This window comes from Heterodontus francisci, chromosome 9, assembly GCF_036365525.1.
Source record: "Heterodontus francisci isolate sHetFra1 chromosome 9, sHetFra1.hap1, whole genome shotgun sequence".
Taxonomy (NCBI): domain Eukaryota; kingdom Metazoa; phylum Chordata; class Chondrichthyes; order Heterodontiformes; family Heterodontidae; genus Heterodontus; species Heterodontus francisci.
In genome coordinates this window covers 114,732,430-114,750,601 of record NC_090379.1, presented here as the reverse complement: position 1 = coordinate 114,750,601, position 18,172 = coordinate 114,732,430, and the positions used below count along the sequence as shown (strand labels likewise).

The 18,172-nt window shown below is 42.4% G+C and overlaps 1 protein-coding gene across 2 annotated transcripts in view; it reads right to left on the bottom strand.

Annotated features, from left to right (window-relative positions):
- Nucleotides 1-17,600, bottom strand: part of psen1 (presenilin 1) — a 64,495-nt gene extending 46,895 nt beyond the window's left edge. The window contains exons 1-4 of one of the 2 annotated variants that reach the window (XM_068039734.1): nt 17,463-17,600; nt 15,192-15,342; nt 10,381-10,533; nt 4,713-4,948 (exon numbers count right to left, since the gene is read on the bottom strand). In XM_068039734.1, coding sequence (XP_067895835.1) covers nt 4,713-4,948; nt 10,381-10,533; nt 15,192-15,278 — 476 coding nt within the window. In that variant the 5' untranslated portion in view covers nt 15,279-15,342; nt 17,463-17,600. The remainder of the gene's footprint in view (nt 1-4,712; nt 4,949-10,380; nt 10,534-15,191; nt 15,343-17,462) is intronic. The other variant, XM_068039735.1, reaches the window with a different exon arrangement.
- Between the last annotated feature and the right edge of the window lie 572 nt (nt 17,601-18,172).

Sequence of the window (18,172 nt, the reverse complement as noted above, 5' to 3'; positions counted from 1 at the left end):
AGATAGATAAGTTTGAGGTGATGCATTTCGACGGAAGGGATAGGGTGAGGCAATACAGCCTTAATGGCAGAGTTCTAAAGAGAGTGCAGGAACAGAGCGACCTGGTGTTCATGTGAATAGATCTTTGAAGATGGCAGGACATATTGAGAGTGTGGTTAGTAAAGCATATGGAATCTTTGGCTTCGCAGAAAGAGGTACTGAGTACAAAAGCAGGAAGTTATGCTGAATCTTTATAAAGCTCTGGTTAGGCCACAACTAGAGTGTTGCGTCTAGTTCTGGTCACCACACTTTAGGAAGGATGTGCAGTCCTTGACAGGATGCAGAGGAGATTTACCAGAATGGTTCCTGGGATGTGAACAGCTACAAGGCTAGGTTAGAGAAGGAGATTGAGCAGAGATTTGATAGGTGTCCAAGATTATGACAGGCTTAGATAAGGCAGACAAAGAAAAACTTTTCTCATTAGCTGATTTTACAAGGATTAGGGCATATATTTTTGAGGTTTGGATGAGACATGTGGGGGGATGTATGGAAGAATTTTTTTTTTTAAAAATGCAGCGAGTGGTAATGACCTGGAACTCATTGTCTACGAGGGTGGTGGAAGCAGGGACGAATCAATAATTTCAAAAGGAAATTGGATGGGTATTTGAAGGAAACAGCAGGGCTATGGGGATAGAGTAAGGAATGGGATTGACTGGACTGCTCTACAGAGAGCTGGCACAGACTCAATGGGCCAAATGGCCTTCTTCTGTGCCACTATGGCTATGACTTGTGGTGAACTTCCCCCTCCCCGAGCATGTGACTCTAAGGTCCCCACATCTTTCCCTCAGAAGGAAAGACATCAAACTGCAGCTGACACCAGTAGAAATAGAAGAAACGCATAGGGAGAGAAGGAACAAATCCAGTGTCAAGCACAACATGCAAACCCAACCAAAGCAAACTGCCTCAAAAACAAAAAATGCTGGAAACACTCAGCAGGTCAGGCAACATCTGCGGAGAAAAGAACAGAGTTAACATTTCAGGTCAATGACGTTTCATTAGAACTCATTTCTAATGTGCAGTCCATCAGTTCTGATGGAAAGGTCATTGACCTGAAAGATTAACACTCTCTTCACAGATGCAGCCTGACCGGCTGGATGTTTTTCAGCATTTTCTGCTCTAATTTCAAATTTTCAGTACCTCCAGGATTGTGCTTTTTAAAAAAAAAGTTGTCACACGGCATGATCTGTTACCATAAACGCCATAAACTACACACTGTACTTAAGTAACATATCTGTTACGAACTGGGATGGCTTTACATGCTTATTCCTATTTCAAAACTTCATCCCTTCATTTTTCACCGCAAATAACTGAAATTAAAACACAAAGCAGCTTAATTCCCATTCTGTGCCTTTGCTTCATTCAACTGTCCCCCACACTCAGACTATGAATTTTGAAGTTAGACAATACCTTTACTTTGGTGCCAGAAGGGAGTGGTTCACAAAATAAAAGCACACTATAGTACTCTCAAAGATATTCAGAGACACCACTAAAGACAATGGCTATTTTGTCTATATTGGTGTCTAAAACTAGGGGAGTTAAATATGAGATAGTCATGAATAAATAAATAGGAAATTCAAGAGAAACATCTTTATCCAGAGGGTGGTTACAATGTAGAACTTGCTAACACATGGAGTAGTTGAGGTGAATGGTATAGATGTCTTTAAGGGGAAGCTAGATAAATATGAGGGCGAAAGGAAAAGAATATGTTGATAAGGTTAGATGTAGAGCGAGAGGAGGATCGTATGAACCATAAGAGCCAACACAGACCAGCTAGGCCAAATGGCCTGTTTTCATGGTGTATAATTTTATAATACATCAAAAAGGTGAATGGTACCACCTCTGCAACTTGACTGCAGAAACCTCAAATAGGAACGGAGCAACAGGAGTTGGCCATTTAGCCTCTCGATCCTGCTCCACCATTATCCCAAATCCCTTAATACATTTGGTAAACTAAAATCTATCCAACTCAGTTTTAAAATTAATAATTGATCTATCAATTGCTGTTTGCAGAAAAGTGTTCCAAATTTCTACCACACTTTGTGTAAAAGCGTTTTCTAATTTAATTCCTGAAAAGTCTGGTCATAATTTTTAGACTATGCCCCCTAGTCTTAGACTCCCCAACTAGCAAAAATAGTTTCCATTTACCCTACCTGTTCACTTTAATATCTTGAAAACGTCAGTCAAATCATCACTTAACTTTCCAAATTCCAGGGAATACAAGCTTAACGTGTTATTTCTCCTCGCAATTTAACCCTTGGAGTCCAGGTATCAGTCTGGTGAATCTACACTGCACTCCTTCCAAGGCCAATATATCCTTCCTAAGTTGTGGTGCTCAGAACTGCTCGCAGTACTCCAGATGTGATCTAACCAGGGCTTTGTATAGCTGTAGTGTAAGTAGTTGGCAGGAAAAAAGACAGAGGCGAAAGGGGAGAGCCAACTGTGCAACAGCCCCAACAAACAAATTTCTCTGCAGCACCTGTGGAAGAGCCTGTCACTCCAGAATTGGCCTTTATAGCCACTCCAGGCGCTGCTTCACAAACCACTGACCACCTCCAGGCGCGTATCCATTGTCTCTCGAGATAAGGAGGCCCAAAGAAGAAGAAAAAAAGTGTAACTTCTACCCCCTTGTATTCTATTCCTCTAAATATAAAGGCCAGCATTCCATTAGCCTTTGTGATTATTTTCTGTATCTCTTCATGACATGTTAATGACCTAGAGACCTAACCCCCAAGTCTCCTTGGACCTCTACTGTTTCTAGCTTTGCACCATTTAGAAAGTACCCAGTTTTATCCTTTTTAGGTGCTAAGTGGATGACCCCACATTTGCCTCGAGTGAAATCCATTTGCCACACTTAACCTATTATTATCTCTTTGTAATTTTATGCTTCCATCTTTACTGCTTACAATGTTACCTTTGTCTCATTTTGGAAATTTGGACATCTGGCTTTCTATCCTATTATCTAAGTCAAGAACAAACAAAGTTAATAGTTGAAGCCCCAATACAGAACCTTGTGGGACACCACTAGTCACATTTAGTCACAATTAAGGTACCTGCTCATCATCCTTTATCCCCTGCCGCTCAGCCAATTTCCTAACCAAGTCAATAATTTGCCTTCAATTCCATGAGCTTTAACTTTAGCTAACAGTCTCTTTAGAGAGACTTTGTCAAATCCTTTCTGGAATCCATATAAATATCACAGACTCTGTCCACCACTTTTGTCACTTCTTCAAAAAATTCAACCAGGTTCATCAGTCATGACCCCCTTACAAATCCATGCTGGCTCTCTCTGATCAGCAGAAAATTTAAGATGCTCTCTTACCCTATCCTTAATTATAGACGGTAGAAATTTCCCAACAACAGATGTTAGGCTAACTAGTCTATAATTCCTAAAATAAAAGCAAAATACTGCAGATGCTGGAAATCTGAAATAAAAACAGAAAGTGCTGGAAATACTTAGGTCAGGCAGCATCTGTGGAGAGAGAAGCAGAGTTAAAGTTCCTTAAATAGTGCAATTTTCCAATCTAAAGGAAGAGCTCCCGAATTGAGATAACTTTGGAAGATTATAGTTAGGGCACCAGCAATATTTTCATCTACTTCCTTTAAAACTCCAGATGGAAAGCATCTAGCCCTGGGGATTTGTCACTTTTAGTGTTCTCAAGAGCAATTAGGGATGGGCAACAAATGCTGACCTTGCTAGTGACGCTCACATTCCCAGGAATGATTTTTAAAACGTGCCATTATTTTCATGAATGTTACTTTGATTACATTAATTTAGGGGAGTCCCTGATTCAATGTTAGTTTCCTTGGGATGTGTGGAATGCTGACCTCTTAGTCTACTGTAAATACTGACACAAGGTAATTAGTCAGCATGTCTGCATTCCCTTATTTTCATTGACATCACTATTATCAGTTTTCAAGGAGCCCACATTGTTCCTGACCATCATCTTTTTCCTGAAGTAATTGTAAAAATTTGTGTTGATTGATATCCCTTGCAAGTTTCTTTTCATACTCCTTTTTGTAGCTCTTACTATCTGCTTTGTCACCCTTGCTGTTCTTTGTATCTTTCTTAGTCACCAGGATCTATGCTTTTTTTTGCATTTTTAAATGCTGTTTCTTTTAGTTTTATGTTGTCTCTTACCTCTTCAGTTGTCCATGGGTGTCTTTTTTGGCAAGTAGAACTCTTGCCCCTTAGGGGTACAAACCGGTTCTGTATCACAAATTATTTTCTGAACAACTCCCACTGATCTTCTGTCGTTTTTACTCAATAACAGATTAGCCCAGTTTGCTGTGGACAGCCTGTTGCATCCCACTGAAGACAGCCTTACCTAAATTTAGAATCCTGGTAGCTGATTCACGTTCCTCCCTTTCAAACACTATGTCAAACTCGATCATACTAGGATTGCTATTAGATAAGTGTTCATGCACTGTTAGGCTGCTAACTGAATCTGATTTATTATTCATTATTAAATTTAATGTGGCATGCTGCCTTGTTGGCTGTAAGACATATTGCTGTAGAAAACTATCCCAAACACACTCAACAAATTCACTACCTGACATGTGCTAGTCTGACTACGATCTATATGAAACACAACATCCTCCCCGTAAAACCATTCTGCCTTTGATACATGCAAATCATCCCATTAAAAGATACTCAAGAGGAAAGAAATACTTACAACTGGCCATCCTTCCGTGTGTAAAAGGTGACCGATTTGATAGTTGCAACCACTACCACCATGCATAAGGTGACAGGCACAAAGAGCATGATGACATGTTTGGCCCCATATTTAAGAGTCAGCTCTTCATCATCCCCCTCCACCTCCTCCTGGGCCGGCCTCGTTGCAGTCTGAGACGGACCATTGCTCTCCGGACAGGGTTCCTCATCACCCAGCCTCCTGCAGCCAAGATCGGACTGTGAAAAGATTTTTGGGTTGGGGTTGGGGGAAAAAAAAGCGTAACCATGAAAAGAAACTACTTGAGAACAAAAGACAAGACACAAGTTCTGAATCACAATGATGGGGGAGGAATGGAAGAGGAGAGGGAGGGGCAAAAGGGCTCACGCAGCCCCACTGAGTAGAGACCAGAGCTTCAGCTCCGAATCCTGGGTTGACATCCAGCCACCGTATTCTGCCTATCTTAGTAGCTGTTTCGCATTTCTCCCTTTCAAACACTACGTTGTACTCGGTCACATTATGAATGCTATTAGGTATCCTACAACCCCTGCTCCCCAATGGGCCGGTATAAAGGTGGTTACGGCCACAGAAGGAGCTTTCCTATCGCAACCTGTCAGACTGTTTATCAACCTACTGTTTATCCCATGACAGAATACACTTCACCATAGGTAGAGTGCAAAGGAACCAAAGCAACCACCACCATTCACTGGTTTTAGTAACTAAATTATGAGAACACTAAAAGATCATAATTGGGAGCCTGAGATCAGAAACTTCTTTTATTCCTGACATCTTGTTCTTTACCAGAATCTGGTTCTGCAATACTCAGCATTCCAAAGTGAAGTTGCTCAAGCCTAAAAACTGTTGTGTAATCTTACTCTTCATGACAATGAACTTCTAACCTCGGACATGGAGTATTATTATTTCCCACTTCAACTGGACTTTGCACTTCAAATTGTTCAAACAAGGTCAGTGAAATTATAACAGAAAGGCGCAGAACAAGAGTTTTGATCTGTATGCAAATACTGCATGTGTTTCTAACTTTGTGTCGCAATCCACTGCTCAGTGGAAGCTGCCGAAGAGAGCCTGATGTGACACCGGGCGTCTGAAGTTCACTAAACCTTTATGAAAAATCATTTAAACACGTGTGAGTCAATGCATACAAAATATCTTTGTAGCACAGAGATATCTGACAACAGAACTCACTTCCCTTTTAAGTAACTGGGCTGTTCTATTACCGATATGAATGATCAGAAAATGACATTTGAATTAATGCAAAGATAAGTCTGTAGCAAACACAGCATTTTGAAAACTGTTTAAACAGGAAAGATCTCTGTTCTGCCAGCAGAACAACTTCAGTTTCTGACTATAAACTTGTCTCCTATTGAATAACATTAACCTGGGCACCGTGACTGATCTCTCCAATGAGCTGGCAACATTTTCCAACAAATATCTTGCTTCAAGGCAAAGCTTCAAGAAAATTTAGCTTTTTATAGTGTTTGTTCTGACCATCGATGAGCTGCTCTGAAGAAAATTATGTAGGCTTATGCAGAAAGCCAGCACAGATGCTACAGGCTGAATGATTACAGCACAGATGGAGGCTATTCTACATTGTTGCGATTTTAAGAGAAAAACATTTGCACCCGTTTATGAGAAAAACTTACAATGGAGACAATTCTGAGGAGGATTGCTGTCTCATTGTGTCTAGTGCATATTGCCTGTTACTGTTCATTGTGACACTGGAACTCAAATATTTTCGGCGCTGCCTACTTTTGGTAGATGAAGGAAAGAGGCTGAACAGTTATCAAATTCTTCCTTTCATCTCTCTGGACTAACTTAATAGAAGCCAGGGATAGAATCGGAATCATTCTGATCTATATGTCTCAGTTCTGCACTAGGTGATGAATTTACTGAGTCAGTCAGGCTGTTTAGCCAACAGTTTAACAGTCAAATGACAGACCATCAAGCTACCAGCATTTCCTTTTACAGTTTATTGGTAAAATAGAACTCCATAAGAACATAAGAAATAGGAGCAGGAGTGGCCTTTTGGCTCTTCAATCCTGCTTCAATACAATCATGGCTGATCTTTTACCTCAACTCTACCTTCCCACAATATTTCATATCCCTTAACACTTAATCTATTGACCTCTGCCTTTAATATACTCCATGACTGACACAGCTCTCCGGTTCAGAGAATTCTAAAGATCCACACCCTTTGGGTGAAGATGTTTCTCATCTCAGTCCTAAATGGCAGACCCCTTATTCTGAGACTGGTACCCTGTGTTCTAGATCCCCCAGCCAGGAAACATTTTCTCAGCATCTATCTACCCTGTCAAGTCCCTTAAGAATTTTCTATGTTTCAATCAGATCACCTCTCATTCTTCTAAACGTAAGAGAATATAGGCCTAGTCTTCATCGCAAAATGACCTCATCCCAGGAATCAGTTGAGTGAACCTTCTAGGGCAACTATGTCCTTTCTCAGGTAAGAAGTCCAAAACTGCACACAGTACTGCAGATGTGGCTTCACCAATGCCCTGTGTAATTGTAGTACGACTTCTTTATTCTTGTACTTCAATCCCTGTGTAACAAAAACTAACATACCACTTGCCTTTCTAATCACTTACTACACCTACATGTTAACTTTGTGATTTATGTGCAAGGACACCCAGATCCCTCTGAATACAAACATTTCCCAGTCTCTCAAAATTCAAAAATTACTTACTATCTCTACCAAAGTGGCTAAGTTCACACTTGGCAGATGGAATACAATATGGCAATGTTCTTGCCCACTCACCCAACCTGTCTATATACCTCAGCAACCTCTTTGCATCCCCCTCACTGTTCGCTTTCCCATCTAACTTTGCAGCGTCAACAAACTTGGTTACATTACACTCAGTCTCATTTAAGTCATTAATATAGATTGTGAATAACTGCGTTCCAAGTACTGATTCTTGCGGTACCCTGCTAGTTACAGCCAGCCAACTCAAAAATGGCCTGTTTATTCCTACTCACTGTTTTCTGTCAATCAACCAATCCTCAATTCATGCTAATATATTCCCCCCAATTGCATGAGTCCTAATTTTGTGTCATAAACTTGTGTGGCATCCATTGGTTTCCCATTATCCATCTTACTAGTTAGATCCTCAAAAAAACTAAGATTTGTAAAACACGATTTCCCTTTCATAAATCTGTGTTGACTCTGCCTAATCATATGATTTCCTAATTGCCCAGTAACCAAGTCCCTAATAATAGATTCTAGCATTTTACCCACAACTGATGTTAGGCTAATTGGTCTATACTTCTCTGTTTTTTCCACTAAGTATATGTGATGTTGCGTTTTATTGTAACAGCATGCAGTTAGATGTGGCAATATAAAAGCTTTTGAAGTTCCAAAGTCTCCTTATAAATGTAATTCAATTTGTCCTTGAGTTTACTGAACATTGACATCTGTTACATTTTAGTTCCAAAGGGAAACGTTACAGGAACTTCTAACTCAGTTAGCTTACAAGTCACACCTTTATACACGTATGTGGTGTCAACCAGTTACGTTTCTCCCCACCTCTAATATTACTTGAGGATTTGAAAATGGCAATAAGGTAGAGAATCTATATACAAATACATTCTTCCTATGAAACCATAAGCATAGCTGCATCTGCATTTAAATACACTTAAAGAGCACTAATTAACTAAAATTTTAAATGCTGGCAACTTTACTCAATCAGGCAAATCTTAGACTTAATTTGCAAAATATTTTATTCTCTCATGGGGGCACCCAACCCAGAGGGGTTTTCACTGGCGTCCAGTCCCATGGAGTCAGCAGCACTCAGGCAAGTGCCCATTTCATTAGGCCAGAGACCTGACCATGCAAGGTGCCCATGTACAGAGGAGACTCATCCTGCCCTCTCGAGGACCACACAAATTTACTTTCCTGCAAGAGCCACCAGACAGCAAATGGCAATGGGGCAACCTGTCCAATTTTTTCCTCTCCCATAGCCCTAAGCCCCAGAAGTCATCAGTAATGCCCCAATGGTTACTCTCTAGCCGAGATCCACTTACTCTGTATAGATCAGGCATTAAAACTGGGAGGCGTTGGTCTGTGTAGTTTAATAGCTCAGCACACAGTATGTTTAACCACTAAATTATCAGAAGGTTTTTCATTTGTGGCTACCTGTAAGAATTATTATCCCCAGAAAAGTAAGTAACAGACAGGTTAAATTAGGAGAGGTTACATAAATTGATTTGCATTCATAGAGTTAGAGACACATTTATGGCATAGAAGGAGGCCATTCAGCCCACTGAGTCCATGCCGCTCTCCAGGGAGCTAGACAATTAGTCCCACTCCCCGGCTCGATCCCCATAGCTCTGCAAGTCTATTTCTCTCAGCTGGCCGTCCAACTTCCTCTTGAAGTCATTGATTGTTTCTGCTTCCACCACCCTTGTGGGCAGCGAGTTCCAGGTCATTATCACCGTTGCGTAAAAAAGTGCTTCCTCATATTCCCCCTGCATATTTTGCCCAAATCTTTCAATCTGTGTTCCCTAGTCCTTGTACCATTTGTTAATAGAAACAATTTTTCCTTGTCTAACTTAAGCCTGTCATAATCTTGTACACTTCTATTAAATCTCCCCTCAATCTCCTTTGTTCTAAAGAGAACAAACTCAGCTTTTCCAACTTAAGGCTTGTAATTAAAATACTCCATCCCTGGAACCATTCCGGTAAATCTCTTCTGCACCCTCTCAAGGAACCTCACATCCCTCCTGAAATGTGGTGACCAGAACTGGAAGCAATTCCCTTGAGTTTAGACAGTTGTGGGGGGAGGTGATCTGATCAAGGTCTTTAAAATGATTAAAACGATTTGATAGGGTAGATACGGACAAACTATTTCCTCAAAGGACATAATGTTGAAATGACAGCTAGGCCATTCAGGAGTGAAATCAGGAAGCACTTTCCACACAAAAGGGTAGTGGAAATCTGGAACTCTCTCTACTCAAAAATGCTGTGGATACTGGGACAATTGAACCATTCAAGAGTTTGAGCTCAATAGACTTTTGTTAGGTATGGGTATCAAGGGAACAAAGGTAGGAAGATGGAGTCAAGACACAGATCAACTAACTGAATAGTGAACAGGTTTGAGGGGTTGAATGGCACCTTCATGTTCCCATGTCGTGGGTAAAGGCTCAAAGATTATGGGGCTGGGGGGAGAGAAAGAACAAATACACTAAAATACACATTTAGAAGAACTGATTTAATGGTTTAATCTTTTAAAAATACTTTTGATCACCAATACCCAAGTGAAGCTCAGCTAAAGTCAGTAAATCAGCCCAAACGAGTACCAGATCTTTCGAAACGTATTCAATTCTGACTTTATTCACACAACAAATCCCCTCAGCAAAGCTATGCTCCCAGTGCACCGAAAAGTTATCAGCAACTTCCACATGTACACACCCAACAGCTGATGTGGAACTGTTGAGCTCCTGCTCAACATTAAACTTAGAAATTCATCTTGGAAAATTCTCCTTCTGTATAAACACAGACTTTTCCTGCTTGTCAATGTGCCAGGAGATAAGTTCCTTGCTAAACAGCAGTAACAAAGCTGTCTGAATAAACACCCGTTACACCAGGCACAGAGCCTAGACAAACTCTGATGCTTTGTCTCCATCACAGCTGGTGGCCTACCTGGTCAGCTCTGACAGTCTCGCCAGACATCGCCTCTCTGAGGGTCAGCAAAGGAACACACTCCTCATTTTCATCAGCACTATCCATTTTCAAACAGTCCTGCTCACAACCTTGGCAGATTGTGGGTGTTTTCTTTTCTACGGCAAGGCAAGCCTGGTCAGAGAACAAGACAGGTGTTTGCCACTGAACTGAACACACAGGGGAAACCTACACAACTAGGCAGTGAGGTGTTTGGTTCTAATGAGTCAGCATTATGGCCAGATCAAAGAATAGGACTACGAATGAAGCTAAGCACACAAAGTGCAGTAATTTGTACACTGTGTAAATTGAACATTGGTTACAACAACGTGCATTTATATAGCACCTTTAATATAATAAAACACCTCACGGTGCTTCACAGGGGCAGACAAAATTTGATTTTGAGCCACACAAGGACAGGTGATCAAAAGCTTGGTCAAAGAGGTAGGCTTTAAGGAGCGACAAATGAGGAAAGAGAGGTAGAGAGGTGAAGAGGTTGAGGGAGGGAATTCTAAAGCTTAGGGTCTAGGCAGCTGAACGCACAGCCACCAAGGGTGAGGTGAAGGGAAGTTGGGAATGTGCAAGAGGTCGGAATTGGAGGAGCACAAGAGATTGGAGGAGGTTACAGAGATAGGGAGGCAAGGGCCTGGAGGGATTTGATTTTAAAATTTTTTATCCTTATTTTCAAGACATTGCCAGTCAATGTCAGTCAGCAAGCACAAAGGTGATGGGCATACAGGACTTGGAGAGTCATGATAGAGTTTTTAATTTCATTTTTGCAAATTCATATGTTTAAACATTTAAAAAAGCAACTTAGCTCATCAAATTCATTGCCTCGCAAATCAACAATTCACCCAACAGTCACAAACTTTCAGATAAGGCAAGGCAAAGATAAATCTTTCCAGACCAAGGCCTGTGAAACCTACCCCCAACCCTGAAAAGTAACAATGAAATACCAGGACATCAATTCAATCATGCACCATATATTGATGTTCCATCAACAGCAGTTGCATCACCTAAATCCATCCAATATCATAACCCTCCGCAGCTCAGTTAGTAGAAGCAGCTTGAGCTGAACAACACAGATCAGGCCAAACTCAAAATCTGCACTCAGTCGGGTTGGCAGTTATAGCACAAAACAGGTCTCAGCAACCTGAGGCAAGAGAAAGACAATGCAGCTGGATCAGACTGTGGTGGTCTTTCTTGTCAAAGGAGCAACAAACATTCACAATCTGGGTTTATTCACGGAAGAAAAAACAACAACTTGGGGCTAGATAATAGAGAGCCTTGCGTTACATGAAGAAAAGGGAAAATATTTTTTAAATTGTCAAAGTGCAAACATGTGTACGAGTTGAGGACAATAATCAAACCAAGAAAGTTCCAGTTAGATCTTTCAAGGGAGATAAACAATGCAAGCCCCAAAGAAGGCAAATTCACAGCTGAACTCAACTTAATTCAGTTTAAATGGAATGTTGGCCTTTATTGCAAGGGGGATGGAGTAGAAGAGTAGGGAAGTCTTGCTACAACTGTACAGGGCATTGGTGAGACCACACCTAGAGTACTGTGTACAGTTTTGGTCTCCTTATCTAAGGAGGGATATACTTGTATTGGAGGCAGTTCAGAGAAGGTTCACTAGGCTGATTCCTAAGATGAAGGAGGTGTCTTACGAGGAATGGTTGAGCAGGTTGGGCCTATATTCATTGGAGTTTGGAAGAACGAACGGTGATCTTATTGAAACATACAAGATTCTCAGGCAGCTTGATAGTAGATGCTGAGAGGATGTTCCCCCTTGTGGGGGAATCTAGAACAAGGGGGCACAATGACTGGATTGCTCTACAAAGAGCTGGCATGGACTCAATGGGCTGAATGGCCTCCTTCCATGCTGTAATGACCAGAAGCTCCCAGTTTCTATTCTCAACTTGAGTTAGCCCGACATCAGCTCCAGCAGCAATTGAGGCTCTACAATTGGCCTCAGCACCGTCGAGATGCAATGCATTGGTGAAGATGCTGTGTGAGGAGGAAGAAGAAATGAGAACTAAAAAAAAATGTCCCTTATTCTCATTCTCAGTCACTATTCAGGACATTCATTGTCTTGTTGTACATGAAGGATAGCCACAGACAAGTCATAAGGACTGCTAGCATCTCAATCTATACCAAGCATAAGAGGAGAAGGCTAGGCAGAGAACAGAGAATCCCAAGAATGATAAATAATCAAGCCGAGCAACAGAGACTGGGAAATTGAAAAGAAACCGAAAAAGACAGTCGGGAGTGTGGGTGACTAAAGTAATTTTTAAGAATAAAACCCATTCATCCTACAAACTCCATCGAACCAAAAATTCAAAGTCCAATCACTTGGACAGCTATTAAACTACAACACTGAACCTATTGTATGGAAGTAGCATGAACTTTCCAAATACTCAATCTTAGACATACATAGATGGTTGTGGTTGTTGGAGGTCAATCATCTGAGCTCCAGGACATCACTGCAAGAGTTCCTCAGGGTAGTGTCCTAGGCCCAACCATCTTCAGCTGCTTCATCAATGACTTTCCTTCAATTGTAAGGTCAGAAGTGGGGATGTTCACTGATGATTGCACAATGTTCAGCACCATTCACGACTCCTCAGATACTGAAGCAGTCCGTGCACAAACGTAGCAAGACCTGGACAATATCCAGGCTTGGGCTGATAAGTGGCAAGTAACATTCGTGCCACACAAGTGCCAGGCTATGACCATCTCCAACAAGAGAGAATCTAACCATCTCCCCTTGATGTTCAATGGCATTACCATCGCTGAATCCCCCACTATCAACATCCTCGGGGCTACAATTGACCAGAAACTAAACTGGAGTAGCCATATAGATACAGTGGCTACAAGAGCAGGTCAGAGGCTAGGAATCCTACAGACAGTACCTCACCTCCTGACTCCCAAAGCCTGTCCACCATCTACAAGGCACAAGTCAGGAGTGTGATGGAATACCCTCCACTTGCCTGGATGGGTGCAGCTCCAACAACACTCAAGAAGCTCGACACCATCCAGGACAAAGCAGCCCACTTCATTGGCACCCCATCCACAAACATTCACTCCCTCCACCACTGATGCACAGTGGTAGCAGTGTGTACCATAATCAAGATGCACTGCAGCAACGCACCAAGGCTCCTTAGACAGCACCTTCCAAACCCGCAACCTCAACCAACTATAAGGACAAGGGCAGCAAATGCATAGGAACACTACCTGCAAGTTCCCTCCAAGTCACACACCATCCTGACTGGGAACTATATTGCTGTTCCTTCACTGTTGCTAAGTCAAAATCCTGGAACTCCCTTCCTAACAGCACGGTGGGTGTACCTACCTCACATGGACTGCAGCGGTTCAAGAGGGCAGCTCACCACCACCCTCTCAAGGGCAATCAGGGATGGGCAATAAATGCTGTCCTAGCCAGCGACACCCACATCCCATGAATGAATTTTTTAAAAATCTTCAACATTTTTTCACAAACATACGGGCTTGGTAACTCACCAAGGCGCCTTTGACAGCATCTTCCAAACCCGCGACCTCTACCACCTAGAAGGACAAGGGCAGCAGACACATGGGAACACCACCACCTGCAAGTTCCCTCCAAGTCACACATCATCCCCACTTGGAACTATATTGCCGTTCCTTCACTGTCACTGGGTCAAAAACCTGGAACTCCCCCCCCCTAACAGCACTGTGGGTGTACCTACACCACACGGACTGCAGCGGTTCAACAAGGTAGCTCACCAACAACTTCTCAAGGGCAATTAGTGTTGGGCAACAAATGCTGGCCTAGCCAGCGATGCACACATCCTATGAACGAATAGAAAACATTTTCAACACACCTGCCATGCTAACAATGTGACAAGAATGACCTACCTTTTTAATTCACTAAATAAAAATGCTTCACAACTGCACTAACTATTCACAGTTGCGCTCAGATTCCAGGTGCATCAACAAAGAAAGGGCATGTCGGAAAAAATTCTCAGAAAATTAAAGATGTAATTTCCTAGAACATTATGGGGAATTATATATTTGGAGCAAGCATCCTGTACTGGAAACGAGAACAGAAAATCAGAAGAATGTTGAAAAGTTAAGCTTTTTAAAAAATTCAACATGCAACATCTTGAAATGCAAAAACCAATTGTCCAAATACCAAAGCAATTTATCGATACTACCAAAACAGACTATTACTGGCACACACAAGTAATTGAAGAGAAAGAGCAGCATCCATTGGAATTTCTACCAGTTGTCAAACACTGACCAAAATCAAGTTAACAGTTGCGCCTGAAAACAGGACACACTCGCATGTGTTTGACAACTCTAGCCCTATTTAAAATCAACAAGAAATTGTTCTTGATCAATCAGACGTATTGTGATCATCTATACTTTTTCATCAGAAACCAAAACATCATAGAATCAGATAGCTTAGGTGGTCATTCGGCTCTTTAAAAGAACTATCCATTTCGTCTCACGCCTTTGCTCTCTGCACACAGTCCTGTAATTTTTTCCTTTAAGTATTTATCCAATTCCCTTTTGAAAGTTACCATTGAATCTGTTTCCACCAGCCTTTCAGACAGTGCATCCCAGATCATCATAACTCACAATGTAAAGAAAGGGTCTGCTCATTACCCCGTCAGTTTTGTTTTGTGCCAATTATCTTAAATTGGTGCCGCCCTGCTACTGACCTTTCTGCCAACAAAAACAGTTTCTCCTTACTTCTCAACAAAATCTTTGCAATTTTGAAGTAGGAGATCTAAATGAGAAATGTGAGGTCTCACCGAGTTGGTCTGATGGTTTTCTGAGGCACTTTCTCTCGGCTGCCCACCCTGAAATACGGGCACAACCTGGGCAGATAGTTCCGACATTGGGAAGGTCCCACGGAGCAAATCAAACTGTCGCCCTCGTCAATGCAGACACAGCACCTTCTCACTGTAAGGCACACAAGTGGGAAAAAAAAAATCACTCCTGGTTAAAATGATCCCCCCATGTTCCTTTATCTACCCACTATCAAGACCCCCAATCTGTTCATTGTATATTAATTGTATTTAATTTTACACAGGTGGTGGGTATTAACAGAGGTTTCACTTGAGCACATAAGAGGCACTATTGATACAGCAATGTGTGTTTGGAATGTTTTACTCTCTAAATATATATAGGACTGAGTAAAAATTTGCTCCAGTGCTATCCTTCAACTAGTTTTCTGAATTCTAACACAATGTGGGCAACCTTTCCCGATTTCTTTGATATTTACTTATCAAGCTGTTGGTGTAGACAGATGCCCCAAGAATCATAAAATCATACAATCATACCCAACCCTACAGACTGGCAAGCAGGAATCAACTGACGATATCATAACTGGAAGCTTCTCCATCATTTTCAAAACTGGTGAAGGACAGTCAGTCTAAAATCTTCACTTAGCCTCATGCCAATGACTAACGTTCTTGCAAATACAAACCATGTACTACCTCATTGCATTATGACTCATAAACCATTTGGTGGCCTACAGTCTTTGAATATTGGTGAAGTTGTTGCCTGAAAATCCAATATAAAAAAAATTGACTGAGTTCAGGGACACTCTGGCATCGGAACAGGAAGCAGCCCCTCGAGCCTGTTCTGCCGTGGCTGATCTGTACCTTAACTCCATTTATGCACCTTGTTCCCATAAACCTTAATACCCTTATCTAACAAAAATGTATCACTCATGTTTGAAATTTTCAATTGTTCCTGCAATTCAACATCTTTTTGGGGGAAGTGAGCTCCAGATTTCCACTACCCTTTGTGAAGAAGTGCTGCCTGGATCAGCCCAAATGGCCAGGTCAACCTGTATTTATACACGATCTTTAATGTTGCAAAACATCCCATGGTGTCTGAAGCAAAGACATTGTCTCCTCTCAACACATGCTCATATGCCTAATGACATGTAATGTTGACATAGGTGAGGCCTATGACAGAATGATGTACGAAAATTCATCTTGTGAAATAATGGCTAAAATCCAATATGCATTATCATAATCTGTATGATTGAATGTTATGCTTTAAATATCCACCCAGTTGTTCGGGTTCTGTGGATTACCACACCTCAAACATCCTTCTCATTCTCACTGGATGGCACAGTGGTTAGCACCGCAGCCTCACAGCTCCAGGGACCCGGGTTCGATTCTGGGTACTGCCTGTGCGGAGTTTGCAAGTTCTCCCTGTGACCGCATGGGTTTTCGCCGGGTGCTCCGGTTTCCTCCCACAACCAAAAGACTTGCAGGTGATGGATAAATTGGCCGTTGTAAATTGCCCCTAGTGTAGGTAGGGAATATGGGATTACTGTAGGGCTAGTTTAAAAATGGGTGGTTGTTGGTCGGCACAGACTCGGTGGGCCGAAGGGCCCGTTTCAGTGCTGTATCTCTAAATAAAATAAATAAATAAAAAATTGTTCTTCAGTTTGTTTAACTTGTCATGGCCAAATTCTTACAATCTATAACTCAATATCCAATTAGTAAATATGGGATAACAGTGGAGAGTTAGTACAGATTTTTTCAATGCAAGTAGTGCTCGACAAACTTGCAACCTTTTCTTTGAAGGGGGTGACCAATTCCATGGATGAACAAGGGGACATAACCTTAAAATTAGAGCCGAGCCAAGCCAAGCCAATCCGGGCAGTGGGGTGTGGTCAGGAAAACCTTCTTCATACAAAGGTTAGTGGAAACCAAGAACTCTCGCCCAAGTGACACTTGAGGTTAGCTGCAACTTTCAAAAGTGAGATTGATAAGATTTTTAGATAAGGGTATTAAGGGACACAAAACCATGGTGGGTAGAAGGCGTTAAGGCACAGATTAACCATGATCCCACCGAATGACAGAACAGGTTCAAGGAGTTAAACTAGCTTCACCTGTTCCTATGAAGGGTGGAAGTAGACCCTAGTTCGGGGGGGGGAGGCCCCAGTCACCCCCATCTATTACGATGGCACCCCCAGGAAACCCGATCTTCGACCCAGACCATAGCAGGGATGCAGGTGGGTCCCGTTCCCCCGGGCCGGGCTGACACTAAAGCGGACTCACCCGAAGCTGCAACTGGTGCTCATGGAATCGGGAGGCGCGGCGGCCAATACCACTGGATCAGGCTTCCGGCCGCTGCACGGGCACCGCCTTCTCCCACCCACGGGCCGGTACGCTGCCAAGACCACCTCCCTGCGTCACGTCCGGCACAAACAGGGCGGAGACGAACGTTTGATGTCATGTCGTTGAGGTCATGTGATCAGCGGCTCCCTGCTGGGCTTCCCGCCTCCTCTCCGCGTGCTGCGCAGCCTCAGGTGAACTGATTCCTGCAAATCATAGCCGGGGGGGGGAGGAGTCCATTGGGCCCATCATCTGGGATCGCTGCTAACCCTTTACTGCAGGTCTCCTCTCTAATCCCTTTCTTGCCTTTCCTCCAGCTCCACTTGCAGTGCTTAATGGGTATGCTGGTGTGCTTAAATGGTACACTGGTGTAATGGTTAATGGTTATGATAGTGATGAGTTTAAATGGTTAAATGGTACGCTGGTCTATGCGTTAAGGGGTACTTTGGTGTGTTGGTTAATGGGTACAGTGGTGCCTTGGATAATGAGCACAGTGGTGTGGCTAAGCGGTATGCCGGTGCACTGTTTAATGGGTATGGTGAGCGAGTGGCCAATGGGTACATGGTGTAGTGGCTAATAGATATGGTTGTGTAGCGATTAATGGGTAGAGCGGCGTAATGCTTAATGGGTAGGTTGGTGTATAGCCTGGCTAC